The sequence below is a fragment of the Herpailurus yagouaroundi genome, unplaced genomic scaffold (assembly GCF_014898765.1).
Source record: "Herpailurus yagouaroundi ecotype Mexico unplaced genomic scaffold, PumYag 160, whole genome shotgun sequence".
In the NCBI taxonomy this organism is placed as follows: Eukaryota; Metazoa; Chordata; class Mammalia; order Carnivora; family Felidae; genus Herpailurus; species Herpailurus yagouaroundi.
This window is the reverse complement of record NW_024412401.1, coordinates 1,910,500-1,931,163: the sequence shown is the minus strand read 5'-3', so window position 1 is coordinate 1,931,163 and position 20,664 is coordinate 1,910,500. Positions and strand designations below refer to the sequence as shown.

General features: G+C 39.1%; 1 protein-coding gene and 1 pseudogene across 11 annotated transcripts in view; both read left to right on the top strand.

The window, feature by feature from the left end:
• The window catches only part of MPDZ (multiple PDZ domain crumbs cell polarity complex component), a 143,373-nt gene that overhangs the window by 64,434 nt on the left and 58,275 nt on the right, over nt 1-20,664 (top strand). For all 11 annotated transcript variants that reach the window (XM_040481243.1, XM_040481249.1, XM_040481247.1 and 8 more), the window contains 4 exons: nt 246-369; nt 9,392-9,590; nt 15,406-15,510; nt 19,244-19,336. In XM_040481243.1, coding sequence (XP_040337177.1) covers nt 246-369; nt 9,392-9,590; nt 15,406-15,510; nt 19,244-19,336 — 521 coding nt within the window. The remainder of the gene's footprint in view (nt 1-245; nt 370-9,391; nt 9,591-15,405; nt 15,511-19,243; nt 19,337-20,664) is intronic.
• Nucleotides 3,858-5,743, top strand: LOC121034468 (60S ribosomal protein L9-like; annotated as a pseudogene).

The following is a 20,664-nucleotide window of genomic DNA, read 5'->3' as shown; positions in this document are numbered from 1 at the left end:
TGAGGTTGGAAGCAGTGACATGGTCGAGGATTCAGGCTGGTCTCTGCATTTGGAGCAAGTGCTCTCTTGACGCTGAGATTTTCAGAATCCAACCTATGAACTTGTTTTGGTTATAGCTTCCTGCTGAAGAAAGCGCAACCAGTTAGAGAATATGGGTGATGTTGAAATCATACTCCAAAGTCTTGTTTTCCTTTCCATGTGACTTATTTATTTATTTATTTATTTATTTATTTTTTTCCTGTCAGGGCTCCGAGTTCTTAATTCAGCAGAACTCCCTGACCTCAACTGCTGAGTGCGTCATGCTCCAAAATATAACCAACGAATCTTTTGAGAGGACTATTACTATAGCAAAAGGCAATTCTAGCCTAGGTAAGTCCCTTCCTTTCCACATATATCTTGCCTCTTCAACCCTCTTGCCAAAGATAAAATATCAGACATGGTTTCAGCATTGTTGGCTGTAGGTGATAAAAAAGGTGTTACAAATTTTCCTATAGTTTTTATGGTTTCTCTTTTTATGTACTCTTTATTTTTCCTGAAATGGTTAATAGGTTTGTTTACTTCAGACTAGCCTAAATCCCTCACTCTCTTAATTATTTAAGAGTATTCACGAGCATCATTTACTTTCAAGAACAGATATACGAACTGTTTGTGTATGAAACAGCAAATCAGAAAAGGAATTCTTAGAAAATGAAAAGTCAGCAATTTGGAATTTCAAATTCTTTGAAAAAGTAAATTATTAGTTTCTTTGAATGTTACCAGTTATGCATAAGTCAGTTTGTGTTTAATTTCTCTCATTCACTGAAATAAAGACTAAAAAGACAGCCAGGTGTGCCAGCACCGAACTATAAATGCAAGTTATTCAGTATTTCTTCCCAGGTGGCAGGGTTTTCGCGTCCTCTTTTACCCATAAAGGGTTGCATTTGGTGAACAGTCATAAAACTTTCTGAATCGGACAAAGAAGATTTCCTGTAGACATGCGGTCCCAATTACAGTAGCTAAAACCGTATGCAGGCAGAGCACAGGCTTTTGAGTTGATGACTCAGCTCTGTCCCTAGCGCTTGGTGCTGATAAATAGGATCATAAATTAGTTGCTCTGGATGCCCAGTCGTGGCCCGAGACACTCTGTTTAGCTCCACATCAGAGGTGATGTTCTTCTGTCATGGGACCAGGCAGTTTCCTCTGCATTGGTATCTTACGGAGGAGTATTGTTTCCTTGTTAAATCTGAGACTTGGTGGAGAAGCCAAACAGCGCTTACTTGCTGAGTGGGATTCCAGTCTCTGTCTCCAGGATGTTGTTCCATTCGGTGGCAGCCAGGTACTGCTAACAGCAGCTAAATGGAGAGTTATAGCAGAGAATTTCTCCGTAGTTACAATATTTCTTATATATTGTATTTGGTAGAGTAACATAGAACTTAAGCTACAGAGCTTCCTATTAATGTGTTAATTATGAGACAGATATTACGGGTATCTAAATGTGTCAGAAATATTTCATCTGGTAATACAGGGTTTCTGAAAGCATGTTACTTTGGGGTTTTTTATGTTTTTTTATTTTATTTTATTTTAATTTTTATTACTTATTTATTTTGAGTTGAGAGAGAGAGGCAGAGAGAGAGAATCCCAAGGAGGCTCCGAACTATCAGCATGGAGCACCACACGGGGCTCAAATTAACAAACTGTGAAATCATGACCTGAGCTGAAATCAAGGGTTGGACACTTAACTGACTGAGCCACCCAGGCGCACCGCCCCCCATTAAATTTTTTTTTTTTTTTTGAGAGAGAGAGAGAGAGAGCTAGCAGGGAGGGGCACAGAGAGAGGGAGACGTAGGATCTGAAGCAGGCTCCACACGGACAGCAGAGAACCCACAATGCGGGGCTCAAACTCATGAACCCTGGAATCATGACCTGAGCCGAAGTACAATGCTTAAATGAGTGAGCCGCCCAGACACCCCTGGAAGGAAAGCGTGTTACTTTGAATACTAGTTCTGTGGGATGTTCATAGGCGTGTAAATGGGCTACAAGTTTAGAGGTCTGGAATGTGATACACGTATGGAGACAGATTTTTGTTTGCAAAAAATACTTCTTGGAATCTTCGGCACTCAGATGTGCACTGTGGATCTCTAAGAAGAGGTTATAGAATGCAGCATTTCTCACATTTCATTGGCCACGGAACCCAATTTTTTGACTAACTTGTAAGGCAGAGGTTTTGCAAAGCCCATGTGAAAACCCCTATTCTAGTGTATTTATTTATTCAACTATCAAACACTTATTGTCTTCTGTATTCTCACCACCATGCATAGATAGCATGCTTTAATCACTTTCTTCAAGGAACATGAGTTTTAGAGAGTAAGAAAATCAACATATAGAATCCTAAATGCATTAAGATAGTCTACACACTATGATAGACACTCATATAAAGAACGTTTGAAAGCTTAGCAGGAATAACTGATGCCTACTCTGAGTGTCGAGGAGTTTAGAAAGATTGCAAAGGGGAGATTTTTATCACATAACTGAGGGATGGGGAAAAATCGGAAGCTGCTAGAGCTGAGGCAGAGTGATGTGAAACATGACTGGTTTCTGTGGCATGGATGAGGTGGGGTGTGACAGTGGGCAGAGTGAGAATTGAAGCTGAAGAAATGATAGGTGGGATACGGTTGCTGGAGGGGTTCCTGTGCGGGACACAGGACGTCTGTCCTAACACCCTCCTGCTTTAGGTTCCTACCGGAGGTGGTTGCTAAGGGCAGAAGAGGGACAGGATCTGATTGCGTTTCAAGATCATTCTGGCACAGGCTGGTAGATTATATTGGAAGCAGTTGGGAGACTCTTGTAAGAACCATGGTGTGAGTATACCTGATTTTACAAACTGACCCCTTGGATTGCTTGCCTATTTTTAGTTTGCTGAGAGGATGTTGACTTTTGTCAAATATTTTTCTTCATCTGTTGAGACAATCATGTGGATTTTTTGCTTGCTCTATTTTAGTATGTCAGGCTATATCATTTTTTAGCGTCATACAGGATATACAGAATTGACCGTTTTCAATATTTTTAAGTGCGTATTTCTGTAACAATAAGTCCATTCACATAGTTGCACAGCTTGTCACTACCAGCCATCTCCAGTAGTTTTTCATCTTCTCAAACTGAAACTGTGCACTCATTAAATAATAAATACCCATTCTCCCTGTCCCCTGGCACCCATTCCGCTGTCTGTGTCTATATATATATTTTGACTCTCCTAAGAACCTCATGTAGATGGAATCATACAGTATTTGTCCCTTTGTGACTGGCTTGCTTCTCTTAGCATAATGTCTTCAAGATTCATTCATTCAAATCACATGTCAGAATTTCTTTTATTAGGTTTTTTAGGATTTCCTTCCTTCTTAAGACTAAGTAATAATGCCATTTTATATATAAGCACCACCTTCATTTATTGTTGGACACTTGGGTTGCTTCCACCTTGACTTTTAAGTTTAGATGTAAGAAATACACTAAGATGATGAAGCTCTTGGGGAAAAAAAGCAGTGAAAGGTGAACTATCCTTGCATTCTACCATATCGGGAAATCCCTTTAAAAACATTTTTTTTTCACACTTATTTATTTTTGAGGGAGCTAGACAGAACACGAGTGGGGGGTAGGCAGAGACAGGCTGGGACACAGAATGCAAAGCAGGCTCCAGACTCTGAGCTGTCAGCACAGAGCCCCACGCGGGGCTTGAACTCATGGACCACAGGATCATGCATGACCTGAGCCGAAGTCGGACGCTTCACCCACTGAGCCACCCGGGCGTCCCAGGAAATCCCATTAAACCTCAGTTTGACTTTAAAATTAAATCGTAAGAACTCTTTGCTGCATCTACTGTGAGAATGAAGACCATTGTCAGTAATTAGACCGTCGACAGCGCAGAGAATGTTGACATCATTCTGAAGAGATGCACCGGTACAGTGAAGGTCCCCGGAGGAACTGTACGGAAGGACTTCAGTCACATCAATATGGAACTCAGTCTCTTGGAAGGAAAAAGAAGAGGCTCTGAGTTGACAAATGGTGGGGAAATAGAAATGAACTGGCTACCATTTGTACTATCTGTAGTCACGTGCAGAACGTGGTCAAGGGCGTTACGCTGGGCTTCTGTTATAAGATGAGGTCTGTGTATGCTCATTTCCCCTTCAATGTTGTTATTCAGGAGAAGCCTTCTCCTGTTGAAATCTGAAATTTCTTGGGTGAAAAATACATCCACAGGGTTGGGTGAGGCCGGGTGTTGCTTGTTCAGTATCTCAAACCCGGAAAGATATGTTAATTCTTGAAGGAAATGATGTTGAATTTGTATCAAACTCAGCTGCTTTGACTCAGCAAGCCGCAACAGCTAAAAACAAGGGTATTGGAAAATTTTGGGATGGCATCTATGTTTCTGAAAAAGGAACAGTCCAGCATGCTGATGAATAAGATCTAAGTTGTTCAGCTACAGAAACAGCAAGATGCCACATGATTTTTCTGATTTTTCAGCCTTCCTTGTGATATTTTAAAGAGGCAATAAAAGCTGCATTGATTTGGGGCTTTTTCTTAAAGTGAAAGAAAATAAGGTTAAATAAAAGCATAAGGGAGCCGTTTCATTTGCTTTCGAGACTAAACCACTTACTTGTAAGTGGGAAATTATAGCACCATTAGTTTGCCAACTAATTTGTAATATAAAAGTATAAGTAACTTGTAGTTTTATTTCTCCAGTTCATTGACATCATTTCAAATAATTTATGTATGCAAAATGTTTTCAGGGCTTTGTTCCTGGATGTTACACTTCCTGGAACCCATTGAGGTTCCTCTAGCATTTTGGGGTTCAACTTCAGTATGCCAAAGAAAGAACATTTATCCATTACCTCATTTGACAGATGTTGGACATTCAGATTTTTATAGCATTTATAGTAAAGAAATGCAAAGGGATCACAAAAAAAGGACTATTTAAAATCTGTGTAAAACACTAAAATAATTAAATCATTCATTTAAGCTTTTAAAAAGTGTTGCCTTTACAATGTAAATTAACAAAAAAGTGTGTTTATGTTTTAGAAAACCTAAATAGAGAGGCTGGCTTTGTGCTGATAGGAGAGTATGCTCTGAAAGGGTCTATCACTGAACACATTTTCTTAGATTCATAGTCTTCCCTTAATTAACTGTATAAGATTGTTTGCACTTTCAGCCTTCTGGATAATTTGTTTCTTTCTCTAGTGATAACCAAAAGAAATTGTTAATAAATGACAGACTTCCATAAAATCTGCCACATTCTGTTTGCTTTGATGTCATGAATCACTTCTTTTTTAACTTTGTTAAATTTAAGGGAGAAATGTTATATTCAGATACATACACATGCACATAATATCTTTGAAAAATCTAATCTTGATGATTTTTGATAAGGTTGTGGTCCATTGGCTAATTACATTGTATTAGAACTTGAAGGTAAAAAGAAAAGGTCAAAAGGTCAGATAGAAAGAAACGTATTCCCTTCTTTTCACTGATTAGGAACAGAAACATAGGCAGACTCAGGAATTTCTCTGAAAAGTATTCAGCAGTTGGAAGGTGGAGCCAGTACTCAAACCTTAGTCTGTCTCTGGTTTTCACGTACCATACGTCACATTTTAGTGCTTGCGTTGCCCAAGGCTACATCAAGATGACTAGAATATGCTTTACTTTAAAGCTGAATTAAGGGGCACCTGGGTGGCTCAGTCAAGTTAAGTGTCTGACTTCAGCTCAGGTCATGATCTCATGATCTCCAGGTTTGTGAGTTTGAGCCCCACGTCAGGTTCTATGCTGTCAGCTCAGAGCCTGGAGCCTGCTTCGGATTCTGTCTCTCTCTCTCTCTCCGTCTCTCTCTCTCTGCCCTTCCCCCACTCAAGCTGTCTTTCTCTGTCTCTCAAAAAATAAATAAATGTTAAAAAAATTAATACATAAAGCTGAGATTTGCATTTAGCCTTTAGAGAGCAATATAGCTTTGGATTGGGCTAGAGATGCATTTAGAATACATTTTTGTGAGTTTTCTTTTGCTTTTATTTTGTACTTTTTTGGGAACTTTGTGCCAGGCACTTTGAAAGGTACTCCCCATGTTTTTCTCATATAATTCTTTAAACAACTCTAAAAGGAGATATTATTACCATTTTACAGATGAGTAAAATGAGGCCAAGTGTGATGTTAAGTCAGCGCAAGGCCATACCGATTAGAAGTGGTGAAACTCAGATTTGGAATCAGTTCTCTGGTTCTACAGTGTGTGATTTGGGCTGTTCTATTATATTTCTTGCAGGAAAAACATTGAGAGATCGTAGAAGTTACAAGCAAAATCTCATTAGTGGATATTATATTACACAGAATTTCTTGAACCCCCAAAATTATCACCTAGTGAAAGGAAAGTATAAGCTGAGCAAATTGGTGCCAACTTCTTGGTTTATGTAGTTGATGTGACTGGGAAACCTTAATAGCTAGTAGCTGGTGGAATCGTGGGTTAAATGTACCATTAAAAGTGAATTCAGAGGTCATATTGACTGTAGCTCATGATGATTTGTCCCATGTCTGTGACTTGCTTTATTTTTTTTTAATTTCTGTAATGTTTATTTTTGAGAGAGAGAGAGAGAGAGAGAGACCGAGTGTGAGTGGGGGAGGGGCAGAGAGAGAGGGAGACACAGAGTCCGAAGCAGGCTCCAGGCTCCAAGCTGTCAGCACAGAGCCCAACACGGGCTCAAACCCACAAGCCGTGAGATCATGACCTGAGCCAAAGTCAGATGCTTAACCAACCGAGCCACCCAGGTGACCTAGTGACTTGCTTTATTTATACCACACATGGTGGCAGTGAGAACAAGATGATGGGTTAGAGTCCTGGTCTATACCACTGAGCTAAATTTTGTTTCATACTCTTGCCTTTTAATTTTAATTTTACCATAGTAGTCATTTGGTGGGTCTTGATGGGAGGAAGGGTGGCAACATCAGGACAAGCTAGAGTACCTATTGAAACATTCCAGACCCACCCCGTTTGCTTGTAAGAAACACACTAGGGGTGAAACAGCATCCAACTTGTTGCTTTATGGGAAGCAGGGGTGTTTCCTTGACAACAATACATTTAGAAATCATCAGTGTAAGTCTTAACAATATTTTAAATACATTTGATAATAGTTCATTTCTATCAGAAAACTGTAACTAGAGCTCAGATGTCCCATATCCAGGTATGAAATATCAAGTTGGAAACATTATAGTCAGGATTATTCTCAGAAAGGTATTCTCAGAAATCTAGTTTGGTATTATTAAAGTTAATATTTAGGAGCACCTGGATGGCTCAGTCGGTTAAGCTTCCAACTTTGGCTCAGGTCATGATCTCACGGTTCATGAGTTCAAGCCCCGCATCAGGCTCTGTGCTGACAGCTCGAAGCCTGGAGCCTGCTTCAGATTCTGTGTCTCCCTCTCTCTCTGCCCTTCGCCTGCTCTCACTCTGTCTCTCTCAAAAATAAACATCAAAAAATTTTTTTTAAAAATGTTAGTATTTAGAAGAATTTCTTTATTTTTATATTAACAACAAAACCTAAAAAGGAATTTGTGACTTCTCTCAAAGCAGGTTTTTGCAAACTACCCTTAGAGAGTTGTACCTCTTCTTATATTATTTAATTATATGATCTTGTTTGGAAGGAACTTCTAGCACTTTGTTTTAAGTGAATTTACATTATTTTATGTAAAGTTTTAAACATAATTTCAAAAAGTTTTATATTTTTGGAGAAAGGGTAGGGTGAGAAGGGAACATAAATCCAGAGGGCGTTTGTTGAGAAACCCTTTTGGAGGAAGTGGTGTTGACAAGCAAGAAGGAATTAGCCGACGGGAGCTTCGGGAAGAAGGTGTCAGGCCAACACAGAAGTGGGGAGAGACTAGGTGTATTTCTGAAGGCAGTCAACATGGCGGGAGGAGACGGAGCCCAGGGCGTGGTGCTGAAGAAGGGCGCACGTCGGGAGGGCCAGGCCAGCAGTGCCCTACGGGTTGTGCCACTGAAGTGTGTTGTAGGTGTGTCCTGCACGACAGGACGCTGGTGAAGGATTGTTAACAAAGGAGTGATGTGATTTGTCTTGTTTGAACGGTCGCTGTGTCTGCTGTGACAAGAGTGCAATGGGAAGACCAGTTGAGAAGCTCTTTCAAAAGGTGGGGGGGTGGGACGGGGTGCCTGGGTGGCGCAGTCGGTTAAGCATCCGACTTCAGCCAGGTCACGATCTCGTGGTCCGTGAGTTCGAGCCCCGCGTCAGGCTCTGGGCTGATGGCTCAGAGCCTGGAGCCTGTTTCCGATTCTGTGTCTCCCTCTCTCTCTGCCCCTCCCTCGTTCATGCTCTGTCTCTCTCTGTCCCAAAAATAAATAAACATTGAAAAAAAAAATTAAAAAAAAAAAAAAAAAAAAAAGGTGGGGCAAGAAGTGCCAGCTTGGCGTGGGGTTGGCCGGGAAGCAGAGAAGGGTGAATGGATTTGCGATACATTTTGGAGACAGCAATGACAGGACGTGGTGAGGGATTAAATACAAGAGCTGAGAGAGAGGGGTAGGAATCGAGAACAACTCCAACATTTCTGCTTTGAGAAATGGAGATAGGGTACTGGTGCCATTGTCAAAAATGGGAAGAAATACGGGAAGTGGAAACTTGGAAGTTCAGTTTTGTATATCCCAACGTTGTGTCTCCTGTTAGCCATCCAGGGACGGCATGGATGTTGGGACGGCAATTAATGAGCTCCAAATCTGGAGCTCATACTTCAGACTTAGAGATAAAATGGGAAGAGATTAGGATTAAGTCCACATCACTTCAGTTAAACAGACCACTGTACATCAGTCACTGAGGATAAGACTTGAATAAAAGCTTCTTGGTGTTAGCTATCCTTTTTTTTAATCTCAAGAAATCAGCATAGTACTTGGCACGTAGTAGGCATGTAGTAAATATATACTGAATGAATAAATGAACTAGAAATAATAATAATAAATAATAGCACAGAGTTTCTTAATTTACACGACTAATTTTCCCTTTGTAGTCTTGTTATCTATTCTCTTATATGTCTAAGAAACGAACTGCTATAAAATTGATTTGTTTCTGTCAAAATATTTTCCTCAGTAGCGTTTTCTCTTTCAGGGGCAACACATCAATAACCTGAGTTGTAGTCACTCCACAACATAGACCTATTTCATCTCTGATATGTCTAACATAGATTATCATTTTCTGGATAAAACTTCACAACCATTTCAAAAAGTAGATTTTGTGTTAACATTTTTTTTCTTTCCTTTTGATCGTGTTTTATTGGATAAAAAAGTTACTCCTTTTATCTGTGAATCCATAGGGTATATTAAATTCAACTTAAAATGAATTTGAAGGTCAAGTATTTGATATATATCTGTGCTTCCCCTTTACCATAGGGATGACAGTAAGTGCTAATAAAGATGGCTTGGGGATGATCGTTCGAAGTATCATTCACGGAGGTTCCATCAGTCGAGATGGCCGGATTGCCGTTGGGGACTGCATCTTGTCTATTAATGAAGAATCTACTATAAGTTTAACCAATGCCCAAGCGCGAGCGATGTTGAGAAGACACTCTCTCATCGGGCCTGACATTAAGTAAGTATCATTTGGACTCCAGTTTGGCTTGGGAAATTCAGGAAGTTCAATTCACGGATCATTTTTTTTTTTCAGTATGTACTTCTGTTTAATATGCTAAAATTATCACACATTTATTAAAAATAAATCACTCAGAAATTTGACTATTCCTGAATAGTTCTTGATTGTAGATATAGTTTCTTTAAGATGATACAGTGTTTAAATATTTGAAAAAAATTGCCTGCTGTGTTTAATTTTACTCTAATAATTCTGCAAGAACCTTAGGTCTCCGTGATATGAGCCATCTCTCATAGAACAGGATGTCCACTTAGGATCAGTATAAGGAACTGTGTACTACCTAATTGACCTATGCGAATCCTAGGACTAAGCTAGTTTTTCAGTGGTCGGTCATGGAAGAGACTATATAGAACAGTGTCAGTCTGACCCATAATTCACCCTTTGGTCAACTACCTCGTGGTCCAAGAGAATTCACCAATCTGTTGGTATAGTCTGATTGTAGGTCATGTAGGCTATTTTGTCAGGAAGTGCTTAAAACTATCCCATAATCCCATATTGTGCTAAAAGCACATCATATATGTCGCTTGGTTTTTAAGTCACAAAACATTTCTTGAGCGAACATAAAAATCAGTTTATGACTCTGACACACCTCATCAGTGTAATAGCTTGGCTTTTCTTCTCTCGCATCAACTATTGAATATTTGTATTTAATGTATAAGGGATAAAATAGTAAAATAAGAGCACAGGGAAAGATGGTTTAGCTTACATTGAAGTAATGATTACCAGTATGGGAAACTTTGCTGTATTAATGTTATTTTACTGACTGCATTCTCTATTATTCTTGTGCAAATTATATACTGCTAGAGCTTTGGTAAGAAAACTGTGTTTACAATCTGTTTTTCATTCTGCCATCAGCAAATAGCAGAAAAATGTATACTGTCTGAAGTGGATTCTGCTATCTTACACAAAAGAAGTATTATTTTTAGGCAGAATTTCAGTGATGGACTTTGTAAATTTGCATGCCCTTTTGACTTTTGTAATGGAATGGATCATCTCATCATGTGACAGTTCCTTAATTATCTGAATAATGTGAGTCCAAGAGAATACGTTAAAAATGTCAGTGCCTCTAAGAAAAAAGAGAAACTTTAAGAGCTTTCTTCACCACTTATAGACCAGTGCCCATTCATCTAGCTTCAAAGATGAATGACATAGACCCACATGGAGACCCTTTCTTGCAAGGCTTTTAGCTTACATGGTTTAGATGGAGTTTAAAACACACGTGGCCTGGTAACTGATCATTTGATTTATTGTGTGATATGCACGTCTTATGCTCTAGGCACCAATGCGAGTCCCCTGCCCAGTTTTTGGCACTGAGGCCCGGAAACGGTGCCTGTGTCTAGTCTTCCCCCTCAGTTCAGATGTCCCGCAAAACTTACAAAGTGGCCGAAAAATAAGACGATTGTGACACTGTTTTGGCCTAACTTAGGCATCTAGGCCACTCTAGAAAAGTCTCAGGGTACTTTTTCAAGCTCCCAAAGTCATTTTTTCTCTTTTCCTCATTTCTGTTGCTGCTGTCCTTTGCTTTGTTTGTTCTCCCACCTTCTGATTCAGCACCAGAATGGACCCATTCATGCTGACAGCAGCTTCATGAGGGCCTTGAGGATATCTAAAGAGAGAGCCTCATGAATTACTGCTTTAGGATCCCAGGAGTCAGAACATACCGTAAAGAATAAGAAAAGTCCTGCATCTTCCCCTCCTCTGAAGACCAGTCAATCCATTTCTTTCTCACATGGTCAGGTGTGTGGGGATGTACACAGGCAGAAACACGCGAAACACATTGATTTCTTCTCAAGTGTCCTGGTAAGGCTGTGATTCAGATGGGTTTGATTTGACTTACTGGGTAAATGGTAGAAAGAAATTAGAATCACATAATCCTTTTTCAGAAAAAGCGTGTTAAATGATCAACACAAATAGCCATTTAGATTGACCAGGGCTGAGCAGCGTGTTCCTTGCATTTTGCGTGAAGTGTTTTGGCCCCGTCCCCTTCTTATCACTTGCTTTTATGAAGCAAAGGTTTAGAATTACCTTAAAAGCTCTGTGAATAATCCTCCCAAAAAAAAAGTCTAGTCCTTCCACTACTCTGAATGGAACCATAACGTTGCCCCTGGCCAGTTAAGCTTTGCTGTCATTGCTGGATGTAGGCTCCATCCACGTCTCTTCCTCTTTATTTCTGGTTATGAGCCTAGCTTGATGTGGGATAGGAGTGGAGGGAGTGTATTGGGGGGACTTAGAAAATAAGAGGCTCTAAATGGTTCAGTTACATAACTGGCGGGTTTTAGGAAAATCATTGCTTATTGAAGATAATGTACCGAATTTCTTTTTTGCTGTTTACGATAGATAGCTGGGAACTTGGTGTGTGTGCGTTCATGCGTGCCTGGGTAGATAATGTGAGTTTCAAGAGTTCAAGAACAGCCAGTTTAAGTTCCAGGTTTCATTATTTTCTATGGAAAACCAGATGTGAAGCCTCACCAGAATGCACTGTTTCACTTCTCACTCCACCTTGCCAGGAGCTCTTATATTTCTATAATAATAGCCAGGGTTTTGTGCTTAGCAGCAGCTGCTTCTAACATCTGCCAGATAATTACCGAGCTGAATCAGAATTCACCTGCCTTAACCCAAAGTGTGGGATGAATTCCTGATCAAGGAATAAAAGATTGATTGCAGTTATATTTTTCCATGCTTGTTAATAATCACTGCTATAGACACCAGTGAAGAGCAGATGCTTTTCTGGGGGAGGTGTAGATGGGGAGGGAGGTGGAAAGGGGAAAAAAAAACAACCAGGAGCACCCACTTTTAACTACATATGTATGCATCTCACATTCAGCACAAGACATTGACATTTGTTAACACCATTGTAAAAAGATGCCGCGGCGTATGCTTCACATTCTAGATTTTCTACAGCACCTGCTGATGATCGAGCCCCCTTTTATGTGTGAGTATCGGTGATTCAAAAGCTCATTATGGCTGTGTGTTACAACTTGTCTGTGAAAACCATTTCATGCTTTTATAACTTCCCAGTGCAGGGATACATCCAGATAATAGATTCAGTGTATACATTTTGCACCCCCCCCATTTATTTCAGAACATAAATCCCAAAAGAACTATGAGATTGTTACATTTTCACATTGCACTGCTGATTGTGAACTCATTTGAAAATCACATTTTCCAACTACTAAGCTACCAGGCTCTTTGTCAGGGAATGTCTGCATGTGCAGACGCGGTCTCGGGATTAATAGCCGTATCACATTTCGGCGTTCCTAATGCTATTCTTTTTTCTTCCACCCCATTTGTAACCAAAGATTAGTTTACATTTAAGAATTTTTAATACAACTGTCAAATAAGCTGTTGCGGTGTGTTTATTTTTGGTGCTCTGGCGATTTGGAGGTTTTGTGTGCTGTATGACCAGGCATGTGTTAGAATTGCTTTGCATGTGCTGTTGCATTGTGGGCCTCTTGTTCTGGTGTCCTCGCTGTCTGTGGGCTAACTACTTATGAAAACTGCCTTCTTTTCCATTTCTCACTGCCATCTAATGTATCAGAAAAATATTTGTAAAACTCCCTGTCCCCTAGCCTTGGTAAAAGAAAAAAACAATTTGGGACGAACACGGAGGAAAATTCATTTTCAGCGTTGTTAGGGGTAGAAACCTTTTTTCCTTCTCAAAACATTTAAAAAAAAATCAATACTTTGAACTGATTATTATTATTTTTGCTATTGTGCTCCAGCTCCCCCCTCAACTCCTGACTTTTATTTATTTATAAAAGTCTTTTTATGTGTTTTATCTTTTATTTTTATTTTTTTATTTATATGTTTTACCTGACTTTTATTTATATGTGTTACCTTTACTGAGTCTTCAGAAATAATGCCAGTTTTCTTGAATGGGCTTTTTAGTTTTAGGTTTATCTTTACTTGTCTTCGTGTAAAATAGAATCAATCTTCCTGACATAATGTGTTACACATTTTTTACTCATTATTTTTGGAGGGATAAATTCAAGTTTATTATTCCATATATTTTTAACACCATGGAGGAGGTGTTTTTATAGATGAATAAATTAGCTAGAGCCAGAATTAGAATGTGACTCTGTCTCCCAGTGTACTCCTGAACCCTCTCAACTGTGCTGCTTTATTTTTTGATCCTTGCGGTAAAAGTGTCATGAGGAGACTCCCAAGGGTCCACGGAGTCGGCCAGAGCGATCAGGTGCGACCAGGCTAGCTGATGCCCTGGTACAGCACTGCCTTACATTTGTTTTATGCTTCTCGGGTTACAACAGCCTCATAAAAAGTGACGTCCTTTTCGTGATTGAGGATATAAGGATTTGGTGGTGGTGATTTACCCTCCCATTACACTCTTGATGAGCAACAGAGCTGTGTCTTCTGACTCCAAATTTAAGTGACCTCACAAGAGTGAATGCTTTTTATGGAATAACCAATATGCCTGGAATTACATATCCTCCTCACTCAGTAAATTATGCCAGTGGTATAATTCTTATTTTATTACGGCATAAAAGACAGTCCTTTTATCCTTGCCCTCCATTGCTAAGGTTTTATGTACTTATTGTCTTCATGGGTAAGTTATGGATAGCTGGCTTAATAGTCTTCATGATTTTTATATTGTGCAATTTTGATACATACTTCTTCTTTTAGTTGCACAAGGTGCTGAACCAACTTCAAATTGAGTGTTTCTCTTACCTAACTGTTCCTTAATTTGAAGATCTCGGGACCACCTCCTTGAACAATCAGTTCTGTAGCCTTGTATCGATCAGTTCTGTAGCCTTATAGGGCAGCAGTAAACTTGAACTTCTAAATATCAGTTTCTAAACATTATAGCTGTAGTCAGCATCTTGCTTCATGCCCTCCATATTGTAGGCAGTCAGCCAGTATTTGTTGAATTAGTAAGTGACCATTCAAGGGCAAATATCAGGCTTTTCTCTAAAACCAAAATAGCTTATTAGGGAGTTGCTACAAATTAGGAAGAGAATCTTCCCATAAACTTGTGATAGTTTAACTTCAGACTTTCGGGTTCATAACTTAATAGAGCTAACATATAATTATTATAATGCTTATCAGTGCCTAAAATTAATTATATATTATGGATGAATATAAAATAATTTGGGGTAAGTAGTGTTTTAGTAGAGCATGCCTGATTTTTGTCTGCTGAGGAACCCAGAAATCTTTGGATGAAATCCGTGTTATTGCTGTTAGTTATGCTTCTAAGGATTAGTAGATCTTTCTAAAAATTGCTGTTACTCTTCTCATTCAGAAATGAAAATAATGCTGCTTTCCTCCCTCACATAATTATTAGTAAGCATATAGTTTATCAGCAGTTTAAAGTTTAATTGTCGCTTGACATTTAAAGTAAAAAAAAAAAAAAAGGGAAACTTTAGGTGCAGCTGGGTAGCTCAGTCAGTTAATTGTTCAACTCTTGATTTCGGCTCAGGCTCAGGTTATGGTCTCATATCCTGAGATCGAGTCCCACTGAGTGTGGAGCCTGCATGAGATGCTCTCTCTCTTTCTCTGTCTCTGTCTCTCTCTCTCTCTTTCTCTCTCTAAAAAAAAATGTAAACCTTAACCTGTTATTTTTGCTTATAGGATGCTTTATCTTTTCCAAGTTTGGATTCTCTGCTGAATAAGCTGTTAAATGAAAAAGTGCAAAAATAGGGATGAAGGGACAATATAATTTTATTTCTATATTTCAGAAACTTTGCCTGTTAGGCAAAAAACTCCGCTTCCTTTTTTTCCCCTGGATTGTGTTCTGTTTCAGAATTACTTATGTGCCTGCAGAACATTTGGAAGAGTTCAAAATAAATTTGGGGCAACAATCTGGAGGAATAATGGCACTGGATATATTTTCTTCATATACTGGCAGGTGAGTGAAGCTGTAAGTTGGCTGCAATGAGTGACTGATACAGAAAGCTAGAAAGACTTTAGGAGCCAGAGTCAGGGAGGACTAGCAATGAAAAAGAATGGATTCCTTTTCTCTCTTCTAAGATTTTAAAAATACTCAGCCCCCATTAGTTAAGAAATTATCATATAGTGTGGAAAATATATGACAGTTCAAATCAAGAAATTAAAATCCTCTTTAGTTGCACCACTCAGTATGGTACTTTTGGCAGACTGGGTTTTGGGAATTTACCCCAGATTTCAGTATTATTTCATTGATTCCCTGGAGCCTACAGTTCATATGGTATTGTATCATGGTTTTTCCTCCTTCATAAATGTTTTCAAACACATTCAGAAATTATACTTAGTTTTTTATTAACATACATACCTATTCAGAAACATTTTTAATGATTATTTCTTACTCTTTTGGAGTGTTGTGAACTGAACATCTTTGTATATATGCATGTTAGGCAACAGTGTATGGCTTTTTGAAGGCTTTTGACACATAATTTATTAAGAACCTTTAACACAGAGAAAGGTTTTTTTATCTCCCCTAAGAATGTCAGAAAGTACATTTTGCTGCTGCTGCTGACTGAGTTCAACACAGAAAGAGAAATGTTGTCAAATTGCTTTTCCATGAAGAATGAACCATTTTACACTCTCAACCCCAGGCCTGTTTTTTCAGTTGCATTAACAACTGAGTACCAGATTTCCCTTTAAGTATGGCAGAGAAGTGATGGCTCTGCAAACATTCTGGAGTGTTCTCACAAGAGTTCTGCCATTCCATAGAGGATGTCAGAACATCCCGGAACACCCGGGTGTCCAGTGACCGTGCAGGTATCTTGATACGGCATCACGGTTTCCTCTGCGACGTGCTCACGACTGGAGTACTACAGAAAGCATTAGGGAAGGGAAAGGTATTTTATGAGCTAATGAGGAGGCGGAATGTCATAGGCCTTGGGGCCTCATGAATTTTATGGGAAAAGGAGTATTCACTCCACCTTGTGCACAGTTCAGCCATACCCCTCTCTAGAATTTGTCTCATGGTTAATGGCATTAATTGATTATAGCTTCCTGTCAAAATGGTAAAGCAATAATTCCAGCATCCCCCTAAAATATTATTTCGAATAGTTTAAAGACTATGCCAAGGTAACATCATATTCCTATTAAGTTCTGAGGCCTCACAAGCTCTCAAAAGTCATTAGAGAAACAGCCACTTTCAGCGCTGTGTGCTCCCTCCCAGCACATTGACCTGGATTGTCCAGTGCTGTGACTACTTGCTTCATTGAAGAGAAAGTGTGTTTGCTGTTAGTACAAGGGCCCTCAAAACAAAACAGCATGCATTTTGTAGAAAAGGAATCTGCACCAGAGAGGATAAGTAACTTGTCCAAGTTCCGTAGCTACTAATTGGCAGAGCCAAGATTAGAATATCAACAGTCAGGCCCTATGTTCTTAACCTTTGGACTCGAAGAGAGAATTGCACAAGCCCAGTATAAAAATATGGGACAGTATAGCATGGAGGTTAGAGCTCAGGTTTTATGATAAGATGGCCTCAGTTCATACCTCTGTTACTTTACTGTGTGACCTTGTGCCAATTTCCCAAATCTGAATGCAGATGTACAAAGAGTTGTTATACTTGATAGAAATGTCATTGGTAGTGGCCAAACACAGGTGCAAAGAAGTCTAATTCATTCTTAGCCAAGTGAGTTCAGGAGAAGAGAACTGGTCCATTCTGATCTCTGGAGCACACGGCACTTGATTCCTGTAAACCACATTCTAAGATGGATAAGGAATGAATGAACAGCACATTTATAGGAGCTTATCTGGGTTGATGAAAGGATTCTAGGATTATAGAATCATTTGAAGAAAATGGAGTTTTTGTATCAGAGGATTCGGGATATTAGTCTTACAGCTAAAAAGGTAGGAACATGAGGTTAGTGTATTTGAGAGGGTATCTGTGTAGCTCCCTGAGCTTGGGCTTGATGGGTAAGAACTTCTCCCATCCCCATGGCTGTCACTGAATATTTCAGTAACTCATTTTAAGTTCTTATTATTGTCTGCGTTCCATACCGGCTTCTCTGCCATCTTCCCTCCAGCTGTATTTCCTGAGGGTTAGCCTAGTTTTCACCTGTCTACCCTGTATCTTCAGGAGTACAGTTTCCCTCAGTCTCTCTAGTCCTCAGTCTGCTTCTTAAACATCCTTCTTAAATCCCCTTTTTGGACCCATTCCCATCAGTCTTGTCCCACTGTCAAGCTTAGGCTCCTGGGTCCCAGCCTCATTCAGAACCTTGTTACCTCAATTTGCACAGGAAGGGTATTCAAACATACGACAATGGGTAGGACAGATAGGCAGATTTCCTCTTCACATGAAAACAAAAATCTAACATTTAGGTCAAAGGAAGAATGAGACATTCAAGGAGAGCTTGGACAGTTGATTTCCAAAGATGTTGTGAAACACGTTCAAACACAGATGGATTATTGGGTTTGGGTTATGTGACTTCTGCTCTCAGAGCCTAAAGGTTATACAATTTGACAAAGTTGAGTATTCATATCACTGGAGAATAGACATAATTTGAGCATACACTTTCTTTAGATTATTCAGCTTCTATAAAAGTCAACTGGAAACATTTATTAAATTAGAATTTTTATAGCCTTCTCTGCTTTCAAAAGAATGTGTTCACATATGTCTTTAGAAATCCAGTTTTTACTAACAGTGTAAGGACACACTATAACCGATTTAATCATTCTCTCTTGCTCTTACAATGTATTGATGCAAAGTATACCTTTCGAAAAACAAAGTATGTATCGATATGGTTTATTTACAGTGTAATTTAAAATTAGTTAACAGACGGAACACATTTTTTTATGTGCCTGGCATTTGGCAAAATCTGAATTTCTAAAGAAATTGAAAAGTGGCCTTGAATACAGGTACATTGTACACTGCTTTCTGTGAGGAGTATTCTATGCATGACCCCTCTGGGTGGGCTGAAGCTGGACCTAAAGCATCTTCTGTCTTTCTTGAAGGGAAAGCTTTGCTCTGTCCTTAGGAGGCAGAGATACTAATTTTCTGTCTTATTTGTGGGTAAGTTCTTTCAAGAACGGAATCAATCAGAGCCATACAAGTTTATAAGCCACATGGTGCTTCTATCTCTTATAACTTTAGTTTAAGAAATATTTGTTGAGGGGCGCCTGGGTGACTCAGTCAGTTAAGCGTCCAACTTCAGCTCAGGTCATGATCTCACAGTCTGTGGGTTTGAGCCCCGCATCAGTCTCTGTGCTGACAGACAGGAGCCTAGAGCTTGCTTCAGATTCTGTGTCTCCCTGTCTCTCTGCCCCTCCCCCACTCCCCCCCCCCAAATAAATAAACATGAAAAAAATTTTAAAAAAGAGAAATACTTGTTGAATGTTTTTCTTTAAAGTTCTTGCATTTATCCCTTTCTTGTTCCTTTCCCATATTTCCTTGGGAAAGAAACAGACTAGCTAAGAATCTTAGTGTTCAGCTATATCTCCAGACTAAGTTGTGGTAGATTGATTCTAATATAAGGTTTTCATTTTGTTTCATTAGGTTTTTCTTTTCCCCTTAATGTAAAATTGGCCAAGTATGTAAAAATATAAGGTAGCTCTGCATTTTTAGCCAAATAAATAATACGGTATATATAAGACAAACTTGCATAGTTTTACTAGGATTTTGGAGTACTCACTATGTAAATTTTTAACAGAGACATTCCAGAACTACCAGAGCGAGAAGAAGGAGAGGGAGAAGAAAGTGAGCTTCAAAATGCAGCATACAGTAATTGGAATCAGCCCAGACGGTAAGGACTATTTCTGTCTTCTGCCTACTCAGTGTTTAAAGATAGGGAGGTGTGGTTTCAAGTACTGGATTACAACTTGCTGCTGTGACATCAAGCAAGGTGTTTTAATATCCCTTACCCTCCGTTTCTTCATGTGTGCAGTGGAGAAGATAATGTGTTACTCCACGGGGTTGAAACTAACATGTATACAAAGGTTTGGCACATAGTAGGGGTAAAATGTGGTTGACTAGAGAAAATTATGCACAGGTAGATAGAATGCATAATATTTTCTATAGAGTTTGATCTTAGGTATACCACCAAATGTTAATTTAAATTTTCTCTAGCATTTATAGCATATATATTCAAAACGTGTGTGTGTGTGTGTGTGCGCGCGCGCGTGTGCAAGCATCTTGTTATCACAGGCTGTAGTTATTTTAACCCATGCTCTGTCTGGAGCCAATTTCATATATAGAAAAGATAACTTTCCTAAATATGTTCCTATATATCTCTATGCATCACTAAGGCATATTTTTGTATTCATGCTGAGTAAAATCAAATTCAGTTTCATAGGAATTTATTGAGCTCTGATTATGGATGCACATGTTTTTGTGAATAACAGGGAAGTATGAGACAGAAATCCTACCTTCAAGGAAGTATAATATAGTTGGATAGACAAGATATAGAGACACACAAAATAATTAAGGAAAAAAGTAAGGTATTTTGCATTAAGTATAAAATAGAAGTAGTCACTGGATCGTCCCTGTAAACAGATCTACAAGTGACCATCATAATGGTTTCTTGCACTTATTTAGTAAACACTTAATATTTATTCTACACTGAATAAACAAAATACTCTGAAGAGAAAAATTTCTACTATTCAGGGATGTAATACAGTTTGATGATTTTCCTTGCTTACATTTAAACATTTCTGGTTGAGTCATATTCAAAATGTAGGAAACATTTTATATTGCTTTCGCAAAAATCAGTAAGCATTTCTAGCCATTTAAAATGATTTTTTGAGAGGCTCCTGGGTGTCTCAGTTGGTTAAGCATCCAACTTCAGCTCAGGTCATGATCTCATGGTTCATGGGTTTGAGCCCCGCCTCAGGCTCTGTCCTGACAGCTGGGGGCCTGGAGCCTGCTTCGGATTCTGTGTCTCCCCCTCTCTCTGCCCCTCCCCCTTCATGCTGTGTCTCTGTCTCTCTCTGTCTCTTTCTCTCTCTCTCTGTCTCTTTCTCTCCCTCTCTGTCTCAAAAATAAACACTAAAAAAAAAAATAAAATAACTTTTTGATTGGAATTCTTGTAAAGCTATTTAGGCTGCTTAAAGAAATCAAGGTCTTTCTGAATCA